This window comes from Sus scrofa, chromosome 9 (genome assembly GCF_054392235.1).
Source record: "Sus scrofa isolate SSC_HxYL_T2T_F1_AM1 chromosome 9, Sscrofa_HxYL_maternal_Yorkshire_Landrace_v2.0, whole genome shotgun sequence".
NCBI classification, from domain to species: domain Eukaryota; kingdom Metazoa; phylum Chordata; class Mammalia; order Artiodactyla; family Suidae; genus Sus; species Sus scrofa.
In genome coordinates, this window is record NC_139391.1 from 136243365 (window position 1) to 136267599 (window position 24235).

Below are 24235 nucleotides of genomic sequence, written 5' to 3' on the forward strand. Positions count from 1 at the left end.
AACCCAGGACAGAGAGTTCTAACTTCAATTAACAATTTCTACTTTGAGATTTAAACCAACACACTTACTAGATTTATCTGTTCTACATAAAGCAAACATGTAGGATGCATTTTATGTAGAAAACGTATTTTTATTTGCAGTTATATTCACAATATCCTTTTCTACTGCACTGGCCTGGGTAGCTAATATTTTCCATTTATGTAGCACAGATTGCATTAAAGGAATATTTGGTTATGAAACATCTATTTATATAGATGTGGAGCCAGAAGACTTTCCACATTACCTCTTCATAGCCCAATATTTATAGAACGAAGCTAGACTTTCTTGAGTGTTTTAACTGCTATTAGAATAATACTTTTGTTCTTATTTGTATTATATCCACAGTGCCCGAAGCTGCTATAGTGAGTGAAGAAGTGATATATGTATTAATGACAGAATGATGCGTGTGTGTCTTCATTGAAGGGTTGTCAACAGAGGCATGATATGGGGAGTTTTCATTTAGTAAACATATTCTCTGTCTTTTTTGAAAACCCACCGGCAGCATCCTTCATACTGCACTGGTCTGCACTTTGCTTTTATTACTTAGAGTATATCATTCCATAGCGGTGTATAAGCTGTCTTTTGCTTAAGTGGGTTTTAATAGAAAAATTAGCAGAACTCTTTTTTCAAGTGAACTCTTACGAAGGGCTCTACCATGCCGGGGTGACATGGAGGGCGGGAGGCTGGCAGGGGTAAAGCCTGTGAGCTCCAGGTCGCCCATTCCTCTGCACCCTGAGCTGCTGCATACAAGGGCTCGGCTTCTTTCCTCGCAGCTGGGAGTGAGAGGAGTGAACCAGTACATATTCAGCCTCTGGTAATTCATGTCAGACATTTGAGGACCCTGGAAGCTTCTTTGTAGACTCCTGATGTTCGAAGCTAATGCTTAGTTTTATTTTCTCTGTGTAGTAAATTTGCTGTAAAATGAGGCATAACGACTCGAGATACCACTGTTTTCCTTAGTGTACTTACAAGTTTTGGTGCAATAACTTTTTATTTTATTTTTTTGTCTTTTTGCCATTTCTTGGGCCGCTCCCGCAGCACATGGAGGTTTCCAGGCTAGGGGTCAAATCGGAGCCGTAGCTGCCGGCCTACACCAGAGCCACAGCAACGCAGGATCTGAGCCACGTCTGAGACCTACAGCACAGCTCAGGGCAATGCCGGATCCTTAACCCACTGAGCAAGGCCAGGGATCGAACCTGCAACCTCATGGTTCCTAGCCGGGTTCGCTAACCACTGAGCCACGACAGGAACTCCTAGTTTTCTTATTTTAAGTTGAGAATGCTTACATATTTGGTAATGTTTGCATATTTTATTATAAGGTAGAATTTAAAGGGCTTTGGGAACCACTTCCCAGGGATGGTCGGTATTAATAGTTTTGAATTCATTCCCCAAGACTTTTTTCAAGATTATTAAATTACCTGTAAATTTTATTCCTTGTTTAAAATGATGGGGTCATACTATATATATTGTTTTGTGATTTGCTTTGTTTACTTGATAAGAAGTTCTTTTGGGTTAGAGATATCCTCCATTCTTTGAATGGATTTATATTCTTCCAATATATAAAAATGTTCTTATCCATTCCCCTGTTGTGAACATTTAATTTGCAATAAATATTGCCTGTTTGGACAAAGTTTCTGTAGGATAAACTTCTAAGAAGTAGAATTTCTAAGTCAAAGGTATGACTGTTTTACATTTATTAAATGTATTTGTGTCTCTATCAAGTGTTACCTGGACACTCTGAATTTTATAGGAAATAAACTTAGTTCTGAACCTTCATAAATTTTAGCTAGGTGATTTATCACCTCTCATATGCACCGTTTTTCCTAATGTAAGGTTTGTGGTAGTGTAGAACTCTTAAATCACAGTTTTGAAATTTTTTATCCTTACAGTGATGGAATGGGGGGAAGATGTTAAAGCCATTTCAAAGGATGAAGCGGTCATGTTGGTGAATCATCAGGCAACAGGAGATGTGTGTACACTGATGATGTGCCTCCAGGACAAAGGACTGGTAAGCGCCTTGAAGGCAGAGATCAACTGCAGACAGGGGAGCTTAACGAAGAACCAACTTAAGCAGCTACTGTGGTCGGGAATGTAGACCTAGGCTTTACAATGTCTACTTTTCCTGAAAATTTAGAAAAATTTTAAAGGAAAAATATGCTGCATATGTAACTCTAAGTCAACCCGAGTGGAATTTACAGACTTAAAGAAAAATAACTGAGATAATGTGACCTAAATCTCCACGAAGTTTGTTTTGGTTTTTTTTTTGTTTGTTTTTTTGCTATTTCTTTGGGCCGCTCCCGCGGCATATGGAGGTTCCCAGGCTAGGGGTCGAATTGGAGCTGTAGCCACCGGCCTTCGCCAGAGCCACAGCAACGCGGGATCCGAGCCGCATCTGCAACCTACACCACAGCTCATGGCAATGCCGGATCCTTAACCCACTGAGCAAGGGCAGGGACCGAACCCGCAACCTCATGGTTCCTAGTCGGATTCGTTAACCACTGCGCCACCACGGGAACTCCTGTTTTGTTGTTTTAAATCACTGAAATGAAAGCAAAGGTAATAGGATTCAGCCTGGGGCTGAGGTGAGAGGAGTGGTGGGTTGCCAGTTTGATACTACAGACGCTGAAAGCAGTTTGCTTAAGATAGGAGTTGGAGAATTAGGTGGTCTTGGTGATCTCGAGCCAGAAGAAAATAAGGTAAATATTATTTTGGATTTTACTTAGAAAGCAAATTGGAAGAAAAGGTTTTAGGCCCATTTTATTCAGGCTATGTTGCAATAACTTCATCTGGAGATGTTTAATAAGTGCCACGTCTTTAGTTTTCTTGTTTTAAATTGGAACTGCTTATACATTTGGTAATGTTTGCATATTTAATTATAAGGTAGAATTTTATGTTGACTCTCTGTTGCTTATATTAATAACTAAAATATACCCGTCTACTGGCAGGGTGCGAAATAAAATCAGTGCTTAACATGAAAAGAATTATCACTTTTGGAGAAAGTAAAGAGGTTATATTCATAGAAAAGTAAATAAATTGAAAGTATATAAAAGTAATGGACTTAATATTTGGCCTAATGCTGAAGAAACAGATGAGTAGATGTTGAGTGAGTGTTTCCTATTCATGGCCACTGACTGTAAATACAGAATACCATCCTATAGGATAATATCCTCTTAAAGGAACTAATGATCTAGTGGTAGGAGGAGCAAGGGAATAGTAAACAGCACTTATTGCAAAGTGAGAAGTATTCAGTATTCAGTGGAAGACGAGCTCACCATCTACTTGGTGGAAAAAGAAACCTTTGTGGAGGGGAGAGGACATAAACTTGACCCTGAAGGATGAGTAGAATTTAGCTCAGCAGAGTAGTGAAGCAAAGGCCTTCTTCCTTAGTGAAATAATTTGGCCAAAACACCAAGGCAAGGATAAGCCTGGTGTGTTTAGATCCTATAGAGTTTGATTTAGCAGGTCAGGGGTCAGAAAATGAAAAGAGCGGATGGAAAATAGATTTGCTAAATATGGAGTATGTTTTTGTTGTTTATCTGCAAAGCAGAGGCATAATTTTGCTAGAATGTAGAAAAATTCAATCCTTTCTTATATTCAGAATTTTGAATTGTTAAAAGAATACCACTGTGTATATGTATTTGCACTTACAATAATATTTATGGCCTATCCCCTAAATTCTTGGTGTTAAAATTTTGTAAGAACTGGTTTATTTGGCTGTATCAAGGAGAACATTTTTATTCTTACCAATAAGATAATTACATTTATAGTGATTATTCCGAGGGCCTACACTGTCCTCTGTTGGCTTTTGAATCTCAAAGAATGATTACAGTAGTAAATATAATATAGGAGTTCCCTCGTGGCTCAGTGGGTTAAGGATCCAGCAATGTCACTGCTGTGGCATGAGTTCGATCTCTGGCCTGAGAACTTGCTCATGCTGCAGGTGTGTGCCCCCCCCCCCCAAAATATAAATGTGCCTAACTTCATGACTCTAACTCTAGTTTGGCAAAGATGATAACTGTATTAACAGAATATTGTCATCAGTCAGGTGGACAAAGAAATTTTGGTTTATTGGTTTGCTTTTATAAAAAGATTTCAATTAGTTGGTCTTAGGTTAATTTTTCTGTGCAAAGTTGTTTGGTTTTTATTTTCAGATTAGTTATACTAAACTTTTTTTATCATGTGATATTACTAAATAATTTGAAATCTTAAAGAACTTTTTGCACTGTTTCATAAAGGAGTAATTGAGAAATATAAAGATGGAAGGATTATAGGCTCTCCCTCCTGCCTAATAAGTATAGGGCAGTACTAATTTCTGTTCACATGTAGGAATGTTTACTTGATAAACTGCATACTCCGTAGGCACTTTTGAAGAAAGAAGGCTAATGCTAATTTGTGGCCCCGTTTAAAAAAAATTAGTTTAATGGTGATGTGAACATAACATCCTTTTTTGAAATCAGGAACTCCTGTCGCACCCATCCTCATCCCTCAGTGGGGGCACTTTCTGCGTTTTGGTGGGACAGCACTGTTGTTCTGAACTGTCCTATTGGCCATTGCTGGACAACCGTTTTCCTCACCTGGCTGCCCCCACGCTAGTAGAACTCCCTAGTCGCCGAGACAGCCAAAACTGTCCTTACAGATGGCCAAACCGGAGAACAGTGACTTCACCCAAATTTCAGAAGGGATATAGAGGATGGAGTTAGTCATGTAAGCCTCTCCAGATGTGGTGATAGGGAGAAAATCCATGCAGGTAAAGAATAATTGATGTAGACAATACTGTCCCTTGGAAATACCTAACAGTGTTCTGACAGCCCGCGAAGCTACTGACGTCCTTTTTTCAGAAACGTGAAATAAGGATGAATTGTACTTTCTAAATGTGCTGGTACCTTTTTAATGAGTACCTGTGAAGTGCGCTTTCATGACAATTGATGTTAAAACTGAGAATTTTTTCCTATGAAAAGAACTTCATTAGATATATAATAATATAAATATTAATTGACTTGTAACATTTCCCCTAAAATAAGTTGGGACAGAATTATCCATACAAATTTTGGCTGTCTTACTGAATTTGTTTTATTTATTTATTTTTTTAATTTTGTTTTTTTTTTGTCTTTTTGCCTTTTCTAGGGCTGCTCCTGCGGCACATGGAGGTTCCCAGGCTAGGGGTCAAATTGGAGCTGTAACCACCGGCCTACGCCAGAGCCACAGCAACGCAGGATCCGAGCCGCGTCTGCAACCTACACCGCAGCTCACAGCAACGCCCGGATCGTTAACCCACTGAGCAAGGGCGGGGACCGAACCCGCAACCTCATGGTTCCTAGTCGGATTCGTTAACCACTGAGCCACCAGGGGAACTCCTTACTGAATTTGTTTTAGTTAACCCTTCTTCCTGTGGTAAATCTACTGTAAATGTAAGGTTAAACAGAAAAGCTAGTTACATTAGTGTTGTTATTAAACCCAGAGACCAATAAAAAGTGCAGCTATACTTCATACTATGTAAATTCTTTTGTAAGTTCAGAAATTTTATAAGTTGAGTCCATGTTGCTAGGGTACGTTTTAGCAAATTCCATTTAGTTCAGATCTCAATTTATTTAAACAGAGTGGCCATCATTACAAAGCAAAACAAGATTCAGAAATGACCTGTTGGTGATTATTTTATTCTGTATTAATTGACTTGGAGAATCAGTCCTTCACTGGACGTGTATCTTTATTTTTAAAAAGTTATTTAATATAATAAAGCTAATGGACTAGGGGTCATGCAACTGAACTCTTAAGTGATACTGAAAAATTAAGGCAGAAGCTTCAATATTGTATTATTTGTGAGCTTTTACAGTGTTTTTGTAAAAGCTGCTCACGGGTGGCAATGCTTAGTTTTTTCCTCATATGTTACTTCGTATAATTTGCTGCTTAGAGGTAAAGTTTGCATTTGTTGTTCCTCTAGGAACCAAAGTAGGGCTCTGCTACATTCTTGATTGAGGCTGTGGTTTTCAATTTATTTATTTAAGGCTTGTAACAAAGAATGCTATTTTCTCAGCAGGGAAGAACAATTAACCAATTCATTTCCTAGACTTTACACTTGTTTTTAATTCTGAAATTTGCTTGAAATAAAGCCTCTTGCTTCTGATACAGGTATTGACCCCTATGAGCAATGGATAATATTTTTGTGTTTAAGAAACAGTATTTTTGTGCTGGCAAAGAATATGGCCTTTCATAAACCAGCAAATACCCTTCATAACATAATAGAATGTGTAAATCATTCTACTAAATGAACTTTTAAAAAATTTACTCTAGACTTATTGACTACATAAATTCTTTTATGTTCTTTTATTTTGGACATTTTTATAATTTTGCATATTTATATTTTTTGACTTTTAAAACTTTATCCATTAAGGTAAAGTCACATTTTATAAAGCTGTAGTGCTTATTAATTAAATTTATAGCCCTGATTTGATAAAGTTAGGCACATTGTATTGTTTCAATATAACTTTACAAGTTATATGAGAGTTACTAGAGATTTTGTTTAGGTAGAACAAATTGGAAATCATTAAGTTCATATTTAGGTTAATTAAAAGTATGCTTGGATGATTATATTGAAAATTGAGAGATTGGCTAGTCAGATTTTTTTCTATCCAACATTTAATTATTTCTTGCTTTTAAATATTTTAGGTTGTTGCGCAAATGATGTGGTTGATGGATCATATTTTTAAGTACACCAACTTTGGAATTGTTTCTCTAATTCACGGAGACTTCTTTATAAGACAGGTAAGTAATGAGCATTATTTTTCACAGTGATAGCCTGATCAGTCTGATTCTTTATTGTAAAAAGAGAAATAACAAAACCAGTTATAATAGAGCCAGTTCTAATATCTCAGGAGCTGGGAATCTCTGTTCCCCAAAACATTCATTTCCATCTGAATTTGAGTACGAATAGGCGTTAAAATGCTGATAATGCAAATACTTTAACTTCCATCCTCCTCCTCCTTTCTAAACAGTGCCGTGTTTAGTGAATATTTATCAGGCACCTGCCACAGTCTCAGCTCTTCTGCTTTTTAACTGTGTGAACTGGGCAAGTTAGTTAACCTCTCCAAGTTTCCTTGTTTTTCTAATGAGAATAATGGGGATTAAATTAAGTAATCATTTAATTCTGAGTCTGTGTTGCAGACTCAGAACAGTCCCTTCTACTTTGCTCATAATTCTGTCATGACTTCGATTGTTATCATCTGTATTATCACTGTTATTTTTATTCACAGGTCACTGTTATATGGTTCAGAAGGTATCTAATTAGCATTAGGAAGATTATTAAATAAATAAGATTACCATCAGGGAGCTTATTAAATAAATAAAAAATAAAAAAATAAGAGGAAATGTTTTGTGAATTCATAGTATGAAAAGTGAGTATGTCAAGGTTTTATAAATCCAGAAAAACCTTAGAAGAGAAGATGATATTTGGTATAAATTTAAGGAACGAGTCTGGGTTTGATGGAAGAAAGTGGATTGGGACTGGGTCCCAAACATTAGGAATAGTTTGGTGAAGGAAAAAGGATAATACCTTCTTTTGGAGAAAAGGGAACCCTCCTATACTGTTGGTGGGAATGTAGGTTAGTGCAGCCACTATGGGAAACAGTGTGGAGGTTCTTCAGAAAACTGAAAATAGAACTACCATATGACCCAGCAATCCTACTGCAGGGCACATATCCTGACAAAACTGTAATTCAAAAGGAAACATGCACCCTATGTTCATAGCAGCACTGTTCACAATAGCCAAGACATGGGAACAACCTAAATCTCCATCAAAAGAGACATGAATAAAGATGTGCTACACTATGTATAATGGAATACTACTCAGCCATCAAAAGTATCAAATAATGCCATTTGTAGCAACATGGATGCAGCTAGAGATTATCATACTGAGTAAAATAAGTCAGAGAAAGCCAAATACCGTATGATATCACTTATATGTGGAATCTAAAATATGACGAAACGAACCTATCTATGAAACAGAAACAGACTCACAGACCAGGAGAACAGACCTGTGGTTGCCAAGGGGTAGGAGTTTGGGGAAGGGATGGAGGGGGAGGTTGGGGTTAGCGATGTAAGCTATTGTGTATATATATGTGTGTATGTATGTGTGTGTGTGTGTATATATATATAGAATGGGTAAATAGAGTCCTACTGTATAACGCAGAGAACTATATTTAATATTCTGATAAACCATAATGGAAAAGAATATTTTAAAAAGAATGTATAGATAGGTATAACTGAATCACTTTGCCATATGGCAGAAATTAACACACCATTGTAAATCAGCTATACTTCACTAAAAAAAAAAAAATACATTTTTAGCAAGTCATCACTACATTTTAGTGTTTCCCCGATAACGCTGCTAGTATCACATGCTTCATTTTCTCAAAAAAGGATAACTAAAATATGATATCAAAGGAGTCTTCATGCATGGTAATGCCACACTTACCTGGTGTTTATGTATTTAGCCACTACACCCTGGATTGTGCAGTATTTTGCACATGGTAAGTACTTAGTGAATAATTAGTGAATCTAATTAAGCCTCTTCTGAGAACCACGAGTTTAGAAATAAGCTGAAAGTTTGTAGAAATAACTTTTCTGGCCACTGTGGTCAAAAGGGAAGTGAGTGAGAGGACAGCACTATTGTAGCCTGTGATTGGGATTTACTCCAGAAGCAGCTCTCTCTAATTTTATGACATCTAAAAGTGAGATGTGCTTATACTTATTATATGTATGTCTACCTTCTAGGGAAAATCTCATCGTGACCAACAGCTGCTTCTTCTCAAGAAACACCTAGAAAATAATTACAGGAGCAGAGGTCGAAAGTGGGTTGTTCTTTTTCCAGAAGGGGGCTTCCTCAGAAAGAGGCGAGAAACCAGTCAGGCATTTGCCAAGAAAAATAACTTGCCGTTTCTTACACATGTCACTCTGCCAAGGATTGGGGCAACAAAAATTATTTTGAGTGCACTTGTAGCACGACAGGAAAATGGAAGTCCTGCAGGAGGAGATGCTAAAGAATTAGGTATGATGGTTTTTAGTATATTTTCTTTTCTTGGAATTGAAGGATTTTCTGGAGTTCCAGGAGATAGCATTCTTCTTTTTCATATTTGTAATTTTTGTCCAATAGAAATAATACTGAGGGATAAGATAGAAATATAATTTTTAACAGTTCTGTGTACGAACGTAGTCCATGCTTACAATAATTTCTTCAAATAATGTAAGAAGGTAGAGTCAAAGGTGTCTTTCTCTTAACTGTGTACTTTACTCCTTGCCCTTCCCACTCCTACAGTCAGCATTACTGCAAACAGCTTTAAATATTTCTGGAAGAATGTCTGTAGTATAAATTCTTAGAGGTGGGATTGGTAGCTTAAAAGGGCAGAGAATAAAAACGACTACTTTGAGAAACTAATAGTAACTATGCAAATGGGATCATAATGATATATATTTTTTCATTTATCAAATTTAGAAAGCTGGTTTTTTAATATGGAGAATGAATTTAATACAATTTGGTGGTATTTATTAAGAATCTTAAAATGTGGATTAATGACCCTGCAGATGATCTGAAATACTGGCAGAGTGGTTTATCACAGCATTCTTTCTAGTGGCAAGAAATTGGGAACAGCCAGAGGGGGGTGGATAAGTAATAATCAAATATCCATCAAACAGAATACAACACAGCCATTGCACATGATGCTTATGGAGAGTTTGTACTGGCTTGGAAAATGCTTATGCTTTCTAGTGTTAATGGGAGGAACATGCAACTCCTGTGTAAACAATATGAGCTCCAATATGTAAATAATAAGGAAATCAGTGAAAGGAAAAGATTCCAGAATATTAGCAGTGATTGCTTTCCTGAGTTATAATGTTATGGATAGTTTTTCCCCATTTCTTAACACTTTTCTGATAACCTAGTGAATTGTGGAGACTTGCAAAAGTCTTGTGCCAACAGCCTGAAAGACTGAACAAGTTTATTAAGACACTATGAAAGTTTGGTGGTAAATTAGAAATTAAAAAGCTGAAAGAAACTCACTGGGCCTGTTTCCTTAGTAGCATTTTGCTGTTTCTTTAAATATTCTTTAGGTAAAATAAAAATGGAAATGATTGGCCCTCAGAAATAAGTGTTTTTAGGGGGAAATAGGTGTTTTTAGATGACAGTAAGGACCAGACATAGAACTAAGGTCTTTGAGACGGCGCTGAGTTTTCCTTTCATTTGTTTTTTTCTAAACAGCTCCTTGGCGGTCACCTCTCTTAATCTTTCAGCATCTAGTCAAAAGACAAATCGAAAGAGTCTTTTAACAGAGAAGGAATGTTCAGAATAGCTTCACTGCTGGAGAGACACTGTGGCAATGTCAGCCCAGCCGAAGCTTGAAGGCAGAGGTCTTCCAACTAGGATTAATTGCACTACTAAAGACTGCTGTTCTTAAGTAGTTTTACCCAGTCAGTCCTCTCAAAGGTGTGGGCATTTGTCATACTGATTACACAGATTGCAGAAAAATGTTTTTCTCTTTCGGAGAGAAGCGATTTCTGTTTATAACCAGAGCAAAGTAGTTTATTACTTATCTTACCTTAGTTAAATTTTTTATTCTAACAGTTTAGGAAAATCATAAGAAGTTCTAGAAAACTGCATGCCCCAACACTAGCTTTACCATTTTCTTCTTTACGTTTTGGTATTTTATTTTCTTCAGCGTTCATATTCCCTATTTAATAATTTCACTCCACACACTCGCAGACCGCGCCTTCCTTCAGGTCTGTTTTTAGGGTGTGATCCATACACATCAGAATTGAGTTGTGTCTAATTAACTTTAAAAGGATTAGTATTTTCTGTTTATTGTATGATTTAATAGATATTAAACTGAACTCTTGGATTTTTCCCAACTATTTTATTATCACAATTTTCAAACACACATAAAGCATGAAAGAACTTTGCGGTTAATGTCCATGAGCTGACCGATTAGGTTTATAATTAGCACTTGACTGTATTTACTCTGTCACCATCCTTCTTCCAACTACTAGTCCACCTTGGTTGTCCTTTTTTTTTTTAATGCATCTCAAAGTAAGTTGCAGACATCAGTGTATTTATCCCTGCAATTTCAGCATGTGCATCATTGGTTAGCTTGTTAAAATGTGTCTCTCAACAAACTGTGCTCCTTTAGCAATATACTATTTAAAACATAATTTTTAAACTTTTTATTGTATGGGTATTTTTTTCCCTTCAGAATGTTGTCTAAATTTTTGAAAGAATTTAAGGCCAGTTTTGAGTTATTTAACATTTTAAGTAGAATATTATTGATTCCTACTGTACACTGGGACTTAGGTTTAAAAATAAGGTTTTTTTTTTTTAAGGGGTCCTTTTATACTTCAAACAAAGGATAGAACATTACGCTTTAAAATCTAACCATCAGCATTCTCTGTAAGGGTTCCCCTCTCAATTCTTGCTCAACTTTGTGCTCCACACTGGGAATAAAAGCAGTGTGCAGAGGACCCAAGAACTTCCCCAGCCCCTCTCAAAACAGTAGTTACCTGTGGTACCTGCCAAAGGGTGGACAGGTTTATTGCTTTGTTTGTATATAACTCTTGCTAAAATGAGAGGAGTTTTGTGTTTGTTTTAAACAAGGACAGCAATGGATTTTTTTTTTTTTTTTCCTTTTGGTCTTTTTGGGACTGCACCCTCAGCGTATAGAAGTTTCTGGGCTGAGCCACAACGGGAATTCCAAAAACAGCAACTGATGATCATAACATGCTTAATTTTATTGCTTTATTCCAGTAATTATTACTGCCTCCCCAGTATCACAAGTCTTGGTATTTGTATTATATAGCGTTATATTTAGTGAATGGATTTTTTTGTTTTGTTTCGAAGTCTGCTTTTTGCTTTTGTGATGTGATACTTTAGCTTCTGACTTTTCAGTAGACCAGCTTTTATGAGTGATAAAATGCAAATTAGACCTCCATAGTACACACTTGTATTGAATCTTTAACTGACTGCATGTCCAATAATAATAGTGCTTTGTGGTTTGTCAGTTTGTTTGAGATTCCACCATTTTATAATGTAACAGGAAATGCTTAGTTTCATCCAAAGCGCATCATACAGAGCAGAAGCACCAAAGTTCACAGTCTTACAGCAAAGGATAACTTCTGTACTATGTTATTTGCTGCAAATAATATAAAAATTGATTCAATTTTGTGTTGTTCTCAGACAGCAAATCAGAGGGCCTCCAGTGGATAATAGATACAACCATAGCTTATCCCAAAGCTGAACCCATAGATATTCAAACCTGGATCCTTGGATACAGGAAACCAGCAGTCACACATGTACATTACAGGTAAGAATTCCACATTCGTTCTCAACACAAATCCAACCTAAAGTACTATCTCAGGATGTTGTGGATATTTTAATATCAAAGTTTTAATCAGTAGTGAAAATTGTTGGTTCAAAGTCACTCTTATACTGAATTTTTAATATGAACATATTTGAAGTAGCTATTTTCACTGACTGATGAAAGTCTCTAAAAATGGACTTTTAGCCACGCTATGATTACTGATTGCCTGACACTCTTGAGTGAGAGCAATTAACTTCAAGGGCAAATATCAAGGGTAAATATATACTCATTTGGGTTAAGTAGTCTTGTATTAATAGAAATGGAGTTTGGTTTTAAATCATTAAGTCAATGTAAGATTTACTAAATGATTAAATTGATAATTTAGCTGTGACACTTTCAAATTTTTAATACACCTGTCTTTTGCAGAAACATTGAATATTCTCTACTAGCTCCTTGAGAGTTTTTAATGTAGGTTTCTTTTTTCAGAAGAATTTCAGGTAAATGTGTGCAGGTATTCATATCAAACATAATCCTGATAAGCCCTGGATAGACTTCATCGCTTCATGAGCCGCTTATCTTGGCTCTATTTCCTGGTCAAAGATCTCAATACATGGCAGCTAAGTTGCTAAGGGAGAAGTTGTTCCCAAGGAAGACCACAGTTGCTACAAAAACCCTCCGTTTTGGGGCCACATGTAGGTTGTATCTGCATTGGATACGTGCAGACCTTCCTAGCGCATTATACCCAAAAAGAACTGAGACGAGAGAAAACATTAAGTTAGGTAGGCATTCCTCATTATTGACCTTGTTTTGCTTTTTAACCAATAAATGGAAGAAATGTAGCTTCTAGATACGACAAAAAAAAAATGAATGGAATGAAATGAAGAAATGTCCATTTTTCACAAAATTATTTTAATAAAAGCAAATATGAGGCTCTTAATAAAAGCAAGTATGAGGCTCTTAAATTCACTGGAAGCAGGCCTGTTCTGGGTCTCATGGATGAACCTCCCAGAATTTAACTGAATCTCTATGCAAAATTCTGTATATGTTCGTGATCTTCTGCAGAGACGTTTAATAGCTTTCACTCTAGTCTCAAAATAGATTAAGGATTAAAAAAAATTAAGGACCCTGATTTAGAGATAAAAACCAAATATTGTAGTAGATAGGAGATGAGGAATGGTTAGTTTGATACAGAAAAATACTTCTATTAATAAAATAGAAGTGTCTCAGAAATGAGGGTTTGTTTTTTTGTTTTTTTTTTTTTGTCTTTTTAGGGCCACACCTGTGACGGGCATATGGAGGTTCCCAGTCTAGGGGTCTGATCGGAGCTGTAGCCGCCAGCCTATGCCAGAGCCACAGCAACGCAGGATCCGAGCCTCGTCTGCAACCTATACCACAGCTCACAGCAATGCCGGATAGCGTTAACCCACTGAGCAAGGGCAGGGATCGAACCCGTAACCTCATGGTTCCTAGTCTGATTCATTTCAGCTGTAGCACGACGGGAACTCCAGAAATAAATTTTTATAGGCACTTTATTAGCAGATATAGCAATAGTAGAGAACATTCTAATATGTTAAATTAGCTGAGATTAAATTATGACATAGAATCACACTGCAAAATATTAAAGCACAAATTATGCGCAGTTATTTATACATACACACCACACACACACACACAGACAATCCTACAAGTCTTGGGACAGATAAGATACACTTTTCTTTCCAGAAATTTAATAGAGACCATTATCTAACCAATGTTAGGAAAAGAGAAGGACCTGGGTTCAGGTGGGAAAGGGAGGGCATGTGAAGAGATGCAGGAGAAAAACAGGTGTCTGGTGTCAGGATAATTTTGAGGATTTGCAAGGAGCTTGAGAAAAGAAATGTGGCCCACGTTCTTAGTAGCTCCCAGGAATACATCTCCATCAGCCATAGGTTGACTAGGTCTCCTCATGTATTATTCTAGGCCCCCAGGACACCCTGGGGGATAGGAAAAAAAAGATTGGTGTTTTTGTTTTGGATTCTATAGCTGTTTTTTTTAACCCCTGGATTTCTCAATTCCAAAATAATGTTTATTGTGTATCTTGGATTTGTCCTGTCAAGAAACACACCATTGAAATTATAATAATTTTAAATAGACATGATGCTCCATGTCTGTTTTTGTTTTGTTTACTCTTCTCAGAAAAATTGGTTTCTGTTCAGACCCTCCATTTGTTTGGTTATCTTTAAAAAAAATTTTTTTTTTCTTTTTCAGGCACACCTTTGGCATATGGAAGTTCCCAGGCTAGGGGTCAGATCGGAGCTACAGCTGCTGGCCACAGCCACAGCCACAGCCACAGCCACTCCTGATCCAAGCCGCATCTGTGACCTACACTACAGCTTAACACCTTAACCCACTGAGCGAGGCTGGGGATCGAACCCACTTCCTCATGGATACTAGTTGAATTCATTTCCACTGCACCACAGCAGGCACTCCTAATCATTTATTTAATGTTAATCAGTGGTTGGGCCATTTTTAATTTCTTTAATACAGTTATTTTTCCTTCTTGGAAATTATTGTCAAGGCTACCAAGTGAATTCCACTACCTGTTCAGAACATACTGTAATGAGTATATGGCGATGTCTGAGCTAGAAGGGTATTTTCCCTACAGAGTGACTTCAGTTATAACGTGTTAGTAAAATTAAGTGCCTAGAAAACATTTGGTCTTTATTTAAATATGAAAATAATATCTAGTTACCAGAATGTACAGCAGGGGTTTTTCTAGATTTTAAGTTTCTCTACTGATGCTTAGGGGAAAAAAGTGTAAGAGTGCAATAGCTAATTTTAAATGTTCTGAAATAAACAATTTTTTTTTTCAATAGCAGTTTTCTACACTGTCAATTCACTTCTTACTTCTTAGGCATAAGGATTTCTGGAAGAGATGAACTCTAAATATACATGTTATATGCTGTGAAATACTTTCCTAAAATACCACGTCAATAAGAAAGTAAAAATTTGTGACATGGTTTGTTAGATCCTATCTTACAAGCAGGTAGTAACTAACAATGCAGCACCTTCATTGTTTGAGCCCCACATGACACACTGATTATTAAAAAGTGTCTTCAAAACTACAGACCACCGGGAGTTCCCGTCGTGGCGCAGTGGTTAACGAATCCGACTAGGAACCATGAGGTTGCGGGTTCGGTCCCTGCCCTTGCTCAGTGGGTTAACGATCCAGAGTTGCCATGAGCTGTGGTGTAGGTTGCAGACGCAGCTCGGATCCTGCATTGCTGTGGCTCTGGCGTAGGCCAGCAGCTACAGCTCCAATTAGACCCCTAGCCTGGGAACCTCCATGTGCCGCGGGAGCGGCCCAAGAAATAGCAGAAAGACAAAAAAAAAAAAAAAAAAAAAACCTGCAGAGCACCTTACAAAATATTGTTATTAAGATATATAACGTGTGTATGGATTATTGATACATCGGTACTAGTAAATGAGCATTCTCATAGATTGGATTTAAGCTACTTATTACTTTAAGAGAAAAGATGTCTTATTGTTTGCTTCCCGTGAGAGCAGCCCTAGAAAAGGCAAAAAGACAAAAAAAAAAAAAATTATATCCAAATTGCAAGAGTGAAGGAATTCCAAATTTCCATGAGGGAAAAACTTATTTATAAGAAAAAATACCAACATTTTAAAACAGAGTATAATATTTTGATAATTTTATGCAGAAACCTATATATATTTGTGATTAATGTATCACTTTGGTTTTCCTTTCTGTTTTTCCCCTCCTGTTAAAAACAGCAAAATAGAAAGTCACAAGTTTTTATAAGTTTTAAGGGCTCTAATTTTGGAAATAGTTTTTCCCTCCAAAGCCTTTTATTATAGAAAATTTCAAACCTATAAATTATGGTTTGAGTAATATACCTGCTGTTGCATGTCATACAGTTCTGGCGAATGTGGTTTTCTCCGTGTTACTTCTCAGATCCCGCTGGATTATTTCAAAGGAAGGCTCAGACGTTATATCATTTCATTTGTAAATATTTTGTTATGGATTCTCTAAAATGTAATATTTCTTTTTGTAAAAAAATTATGTATTATCATACCTAAAATATTAATGACAGTTCATTGATATCATTACATATCTAGTCAGTTATCAAATTTTCTGGATTGTTTCATAAATTTTTTTTTGAAACAGTTTGGATTCAGTTAGATTGCAATTGGTTGGTATAGCTCTTAAGTTTCTTTTTTTCTTTTTTTCTTTTTTATTATTTATTTATTTTATTTTCCCACTGTACAGCAAGGGGATCAAGTTATCTTTACATGTATACATTACAATTACATTTTTTTTCCCCACCCTTTGTTCTGTTGCAACATGAGTATCTAGACAAAGTTCTCAATGCTACTCAGCAGGATCTCCTTGTAAATCTATTCTAAGTTGTGTCTGATAAGCCCAAGCTCCGGATCCCTCCCACTCCCTCCCCCTCCCATCAGGCAGCCACAAGTCTCTTCTCCAAGTCCATGATTTTCTTTTCTGAGGAGATGTTCATTTGTGCTGGATATTAGATTCCAGTTATATATATGTGATATCATATGGTATTTGTCTTTGTCTTTCTGGCTCATTTCACTCAGTATGAGATTCTCTAGTTCCATCCAGGTTGCTGCAGATGGCATTATGTCATTCTTTTTGATGGCTGAGTAGTATTCCATTGTGGATATATACCACATCTTCTGAATCCAATCATCTGTCGATGGATATTTGGGTTGTTTCCATGTCCTGGCCATTGTGAATAGTGCTGCAGTGAACATGCGGGTGCATGTGTCTCTTTTAAGTCGAGTTTTGTCTGGATAGATGCCCAAGAGTGGGATTGCAGGGTCATATGGAAGTTCTATGTATAGATTTCTAAGGTATCTCCAAACTGTTCTCCATAGTGGCTCTACCAGTTTACATTCCCACCAACAGTGCAGGAGGGTTCCCTTTTCTCCACAGCCCCTCCAGCACTTGTTATTTGTGGATTTATTAATGATGGCCGTTCTGACTGGTGTGAGGTGGTATCTCACGGTAGTTTTGATTTGCATTTCTCTTATAATCAGCGATGTTGAGCATTTTTTCATGTGTTTGCTGGCCATCTGTATATCTTCCTTGGAGAAATGTCTATTCAGGTCTTTTGCCCATTTTTCCATTGATTGATTGGCTTTTTTGCTGTTGGGTTGTATAAGTTGCTTATATATTCTAGAGATTAAGCCCTTGTCGGTTGCATCATTTGAAACTATTTTCTCCCATTCTGTAAGTTGTCTTTTTGTTTTCTTTTTGGTGTCCTTTGCTGTGCAAAAGCTTTTCAGTTTGATGAGGTCCCATGGGTTTATTTTTGCTCTAATTTCTATTGCTTTGGGAGACTGCCCTGAGAAAATATTCATGATGTTGATGTCAGAGAGTGTTTTGCCTATGTTCTCTTCTAGGAGTTTGATGGTGTCCTGTCATATATTTAAGTCTTTCAGCCATTTGGAGTTTATTTTTGTGCATGGTGTGAGGGTGTGTTCTAGTTTCATTGCTTTGCATGCAGCTGTCCAGGTTTCCCAGCAATGCTTGCTGAGTAGACTTTCCTTTTCCCATTTTATGTTCTTGCCTCCCTTGTCAAAGATTAATTGACCATAGGTGTCAGGGTTTACTTCCGGGTTCTCTCTTCTGTTCCATTGGTCTGTCTGTCTGTTTTGATACCAGTACCACACTGTTTTGATGACTGTGGCTTTGTAATATTTTTTGAAGTCTGGGAGAGTTATGCCTCCTGCTTGGTTTTTGTTTCTCAGGATTGCTTTGGCGATTCTTGGTATTTTGTTGTTCCATATAAATGTTTGGATTGTTTGTTCTAGTTCTGTGAAAAATGTCATGGGTAATTTGATAGGGATTGCATTGAATCTGTAGATTGCTTTGGGTAGTATGGCCATTTTTACAATATTGATTTTTCCAATCCAGGAACATGGAATATCTTTCCATTTCTTTACATCTTCTTTGATTTCTTTGATTAAAGTTTTATAGTTCTTGGCATATAGGTCCTTTACCTCTTTGGTCAGGTGTATTCCGAGGTATTTAATTTTGTGAGGTGCAATTTTAAAAGGTATTGTGTTTTTGTATTCCTTTTCTAATATTTCATTGCTGGTGTACAGAAATACAAACTGACTTCTGAATGTTAATCTTATATCCTGCTACTTTGCTGAATTTATTAATCAGTTTAAGGAGTTTTGGGGTTGAGTCCTTAGGGTTTTCTATGTATAGTGTCATGTCATCTGCATACAGTGACAGTTTTATCTCTTCTCTTCCTATATGGATGCCTTTATTTCTTTTGTTTGTCTAATTGCTGTGGCTAGGACTTCCAAAACTATGTTGAAGAGGAGTGATGAGAGTGGGCATCCCTGTCTTGTTCCAGATTTGAGTGAGAAGGCTTTCAGTTTTTCCCCATTGAGTATTACATTTGCTGTGGGTTTATCATAAATGGCTTTGATTATATTCAGGAATGTTCCCTCTATACCCACCTTGGCGAGGGTCTTGATCATGAATGGATGTTGGACTTTGTCAAATGCTTTTTCTGCATCTATTGAGATGATCATATGATTTTTGACTTTTCTTTTGTTAATGTGGTGTATGATGCTGATTGATTTGCATATGTTGAACCATCCTTGTGAACCTGGGATGAACCCTACCTGGTCATGGTGTATAATTTTTTTTGGTATGTTGTTGGATTCGGTTGGCTAAGATTTTGTTGAGAATTTCTGCATCTATATTCATCAATGATATTGGGCGATAGTTTTCTTTTTTGGTGGTATCTGTCTGGTTTTGGAATGAGGGTGATGGTGGCCTCATAGAATGTCTTTGGGAGTATTCCTTCTTCTTCAACCTTTTGAAAGAGTTTAAGGAGGATGGGCACCAATTCCTCTTTATATGTTTGATAGAATTCGCCTGTGAAGCTGTCTGGTCCTGGACTTTTATTTGTAGGGAGTGTTTTATGACCTCTTCAATTTCATTTCTAGTGATGGGTCTATTCAGTTGGTCTGTTTCTTCTTGATTCAGTTTTGGCAGGCTGTAAGATTCTAGAAAATTGTCCATTTCTTCCAGATTGTCAAACTTGTTGCCATATAGTTGTTCATAGTATTCTCTTATGGTTTTTTGTATTTCTCTTTTTTTTTTTTTTTGTCTTTTTACTATTTCTTTGGGCTGCTCCCACGGCATATGGAGGTTCCCAGGCTAGGGGTCAAATCGGAGCTGTAGCCACCGGCCTATGCCAGAGCCACAGCAACGCGGGATCCGAGCCGCATCTGCAACCTACACCACAGCTCACGGCAACACCGGATCGTTAACCCACTGAGCAAGGGCAGGGACCGAACCCGCAACCTCATGGTTCCTAGTCGGATTCGTTAACCACTGCGCCACGACGGGAACTCCGGTTTTTTGTATTTCTGCTGTATCCGTTGTGATTTCTTCTTTTTCATTTATAATTTTGTTTATTTGGGTTCTTACCTCTTTTTAGTGAGTCTGGCCAGGGGTTTGTCAATTTTGTTTACCTTTTCAAAGAACCAGCTCTTGGTTTTATTAATTTTCTCTATTGTTTTTTGAATCTCTGCCCTCAAGCTATATAGCAGGATCTCATTGTTTATCCATTCCAAAGGCAATAGTTTGCATCTGTTAACCCCAGATTCCCAGTCCATCCCAGCATCACTGATTATTAGAGAAATGCAAATCAAAACTACCTTGAGTACCACCTCACACCAGTCAGAATGGCCATCATTAATAAATCCACAAATAGCAAATACTGGAGAGGGTGTGGAGAAAAAGGAATCCTCCTACACTGTTGGTGGGAATATAAATTGGTACAACCTCTATGGAGAAGACTATGGCGGTACCTCAGAAAACCAAATATAGAACTACCATGTGACCCAGCAGTCTCACTTGGGCAGAAATAGCCTTTGAGGGGATTCCTGTTGTTTCTCAATGGTAACGAATCCGAATAGTATCCATGAGGATGTGGGTTCGATCCCTGGCCTCACTCAGTGAATTAAGGATCCAGTGTTTCTGTAGCTGTGGCTTAGGCCAGCATCCGCAGTTCTAATTCCACCTCTAGCCTGGGAACTTCCATATGCTGCAGTCACGGCCCTCAAAAAAAAAAAAAAAAAGAGCTTTTGAATGCTGTTATTAGTTTAAATTTTCAAAACAAATATATTTAGTGCTTTGAGGGAAAAATGATACCTCCTTATTGTTTCACCTCTTTGACACCAAACACTTATGTCAGGGATTTTAATTAGAATTGTGGCCTTGGAGTTCTCTGGTGGCCTAGCAGGTTAGGGCATTGCTGTGGCTAGAGTTCAATCCTTGGCCCAGGAGCTTCCACATGCCGCTGGCACGGTCAAAAAAAAAAAAAAAAAAAAAAAAATTGAGGCCTTTTCTGTTGTGTAACACATAAAGAGGATCAGTTTGCCTATGATTCCCAACGGTGTAGGAAGATCTGTAGTCTTAAATTGTTCGATGAACCATTAAAAAGGGTTTTTTCCCCTACTGGGTCCCAAACTATAAAGATGTTGGCAAGGTTCTAAACCTAATCAAGAAATGAGCTGTAAATCCTATATTGGGATGGCAGATGGTTGGATCAGTCAGGGTTATTCAGAGAAATAGAAACAGTAGGATACAGAGAGATATCAAGAGGGCAGATTTATCGTAGCAATTGGCTCTCCTGGTTATGGAGGCTGAGGAGTCTCACAGTCTACTGTCTGCAAGCCGGGGAACCAGGTCAGCCAGTGGTATAATTCAGCCCGGTCCCAAGGTCTGAGAATGGTGAGGAAGGAGGCCTGAAGCCTAAGAACGGGGAGCGCTGGTGTCCTAGAACAGGAGGAGATGGATGTCTTAGCTCAAGCGGAGAGAGTAGACCCCCCTTTCTCCCACTTTTCTGCTCTGTTCTGGCCCCAGTGGGATGCTGCCCACCTGCATTGGTGAGGGCCACCTTCTCTGCTTTGCCTGCTGATTCGAACACTGATCTCTTCCAGTGACGTCCTCACAGCACACCCCGCAGTCGTGTTTTACCAGCCATCCGGGTATCCTTTAGGCCGGTCAAGTTGACACATAAAGTTAGCCATCGTAATGGTCTATACAGAAAACCCAAGAAACTGAGTTCACCATCTGTTTATATGGAGTTCCTCAATCTTGAACTCTTTATAATCAACAGAGTTGATTGTATTACCCCTTTATATCCTGGCAATAAATAGGAAATGTAATTTTTTAAAGATATTATTCTCAGAAGCAAGGAGACTTGAGTATCTACCAATAAAACTCAAGAAAAAAAAATGTGTGACTTTTATGAAGGAAAATATAAAACTTCATTGAAGAACATAAAAGGCCCGAGTAAGTGAAAAGAGATACTGTGTTCACAGAGGGGAAGGCTGAAAATTATAGAGACGTCAGTTTTCTCAAAGTAATCTCTAAATTTAACATAATTGCAATTATATTATGTGCAGGAGAATAAGAGTCAAAATCCGGGTTTTTTCCTGGAACCTGACAAATGGTTCTAAAATCCTTTTGGGGAGTTCCCTTCATGGCGCAGTGGTTAACAAATCCGACTAGGAACCATGGGGTTGTGGGTTCGGTCCCTGGCCTTTCTCAGCGGGTTAAGGATCCGGCGTTGCCGTGAGCTGTGGTGTAGGTTTTAGACGCGGCTCGGATCCCGCGTTGCTGTGGCTCTGGCGTAGGCCGGCGGCTACGGCTCTGATTCGACCCCTGGCCTGGGAACCTCCATATGCCATGGGTGCGGCCCCGGAAAAAGGCAAAAAGACAAAAATAAAAATTAAAAAAAAAATAAAATCCTTTGGGAAAGTAAAGCTAAATGAATAGCTAAGATAGTTTTGAAGATGAGCAAGACAAAGGAATTCTTCCTACCAGATGTCAAGGCTTAGTGTAGTTAAAGCTGCACAGTATGACGGTGGAGTCCGATGAGTGGAAAGATTAGAAAATCCACATTTACATGGGAGCTTGTGTCTGACTGGCGATTTCCTAATTAATATTTTTGGTAGTTGGTAGTTACAAAGATGATATTTGAAGCCCATAAAGATAGTGTTACTTCATAGATACTTGAATTAAGTTCTGAAAAACACGATGAGACGTGATATACCATATTTCTTCCATTAAGATATATATTTTTTCAAGTATTAACACCTCTGAGGAGTTCCCACTGTGGCCAGCGGGTTAACGATCTGACTGCAGTGGCTCACGGTCACTGTGGAAGCTCAGGTTCGATCCCTGGCCCAGTGCAGTGGGTTAAAGGATCCAGCGCTGCCAGAGCTGCAGTGTAGGTCACAGCTGTGGCTCAGATTCAGTCCCTGGCCTCGGAATTTCCATAAGCCACAGGTGCGGCCATTTAAAAAAAAAAAAAAAAGCCTCTGGGAGTTTCCATTGTGCCTCAGCAGGTTAAGAACCCAGCTAGTCTCTGTGAAGATGCAGATTCAATCTCTGGCCTTGCTCAGTGGGTTAACATCCGGCATTGCCGCAAGCTTCGGCATGGGTCACAGATGTGGCTCGGATCCCAAGTTAGTGTGGCTGTGGCTGTGGTTGTGGTCAGCACCTGTAGCTCTGATTTGACACTTAGCCTGGGAACTTCCATATGCTGCAAGTGCAGCCCTTAAAAAAATAAAAAAATAAATAAAAATCTCTGAAACTGGGAGGCATCTTAAAGCCAGTTTAATAAAGCCTTAGTTATAATTTGGTTAGATATATGGCATGGAGCACTTAAACAAAATTGAAAAAATAATTTCTACCTCTCCTCTGTTCTTCTCCCCTCACCCCTCAAAAGAAGGCAGCACAGTGACTGCTGAGTGGTTGGTATTAACTGTTGGCCATGAATGCCTCTGGGGAGAGAGGGAATCTTTTCTTTGTACTAATTGAAGCTTTTTTTTTTTTTGTTACAATGTGAATATATTAATTCTTCAATTAAAAATTAATTGAAAAAAGAAATTATCCACAGAATTTAAAATTTTGGTTTAATAATCATTTGAGTAATTGCAACAAAAGCATTTTCATCAGATAGTTATAAGAATTTAATAAGTTCACATTTTAAATGCATACCATTTAATAGACACCAAATAGATTTTTACCCCTATAAGCCAAAGTATTGAGATGCTCGTCTTATAGATAGTTTTAGATTTTTGTATTCTAGTGTTTAGTCCATAATTTAAAAGTAAGCTTTAAGAGGCTTAAATTTCTAAAGTAATACTTTTTAAGTAAAAAAGTTAGAATAAAGTAGACTGTGATTAATATAACGTTATTCAGAATAATGAAGGCCAAGTTCCGTCACCTTTTCCCAGTAACTGTCACTCGAAAGTGGTCCCCACCTAAGTGATAGAATCAGGCCCTAACGATGCAGACTTAGACAGAGCTTTAGCACCCTGAGCCCAGCCCCTGCCCCACAATGACTCATTTGGGAGTGAGGCCAAGATTGCCTCTTGAACTAAAAGTGGCTTTTCTTCCCCCTCGCAGAAGGAAGCAGTGACCTCTCTTTAGTTTTTCTTAATCTGGGCCTCTTCTCTGCCACCGCTTCTGATGCTCATTTCGCCTCTCCTTACTGGCGAATGACTTCTTCCTTCTGCCTTTCTTATCATCTCTTGTTTTCTACTGCTTTGCCTCTGTATCCTAGCTTTTCTCTGGAAAAGACTGGATGTGTTAGTCATAAGCCACTCTTCAAAGCTGCCAGATGGAAAATGGAAAGTTACATATTCAATTTAATTTTCAAGTTTTTAGTTCCACTTGGCTGTTTTTATCAATGTTCACCAACCCCAAGTTCTTTTTTCTTTTCTGCACCAGTGGTTTTTTTTTTCCCCTTTTCTTTAAGAGAACAGAACATTTTAGTTCGGCACCATTCAGG

The 24235-nt window shown here is 37.8% G+C and overlaps 1 protein-coding gene across 9 annotated transcripts in view; it reads left to right on the plus strand.

Annotated features, from left to right (window-relative positions):
* The window catches only part of LPGAT1 (lysophosphatidylglycerol acyltransferase 1), a 118701-nt gene that overhangs the window by 77122 nt on the left and 17344 nt on the right, over positions 1-24235 (plus strand). For all 9 annotated transcript variants that reach the window (XM_084978101.1, XM_003357598.6, XM_084978103.1 and 6 more), the window contains 4 exons: positions 1929-2047; positions 6703-6798; positions 8806-9079; positions 12251-12377. In XM_084978101.1, the coding sequence (XP_084834227.1) occupies positions 1929-2047; positions 6703-6798; positions 8806-9079; positions 12251-12377 (616 nt within the window). The remainder of the gene's footprint in view (positions 1-1928; positions 2048-6702; positions 6799-8805; positions 9080-12250; positions 12378-24235) is intronic.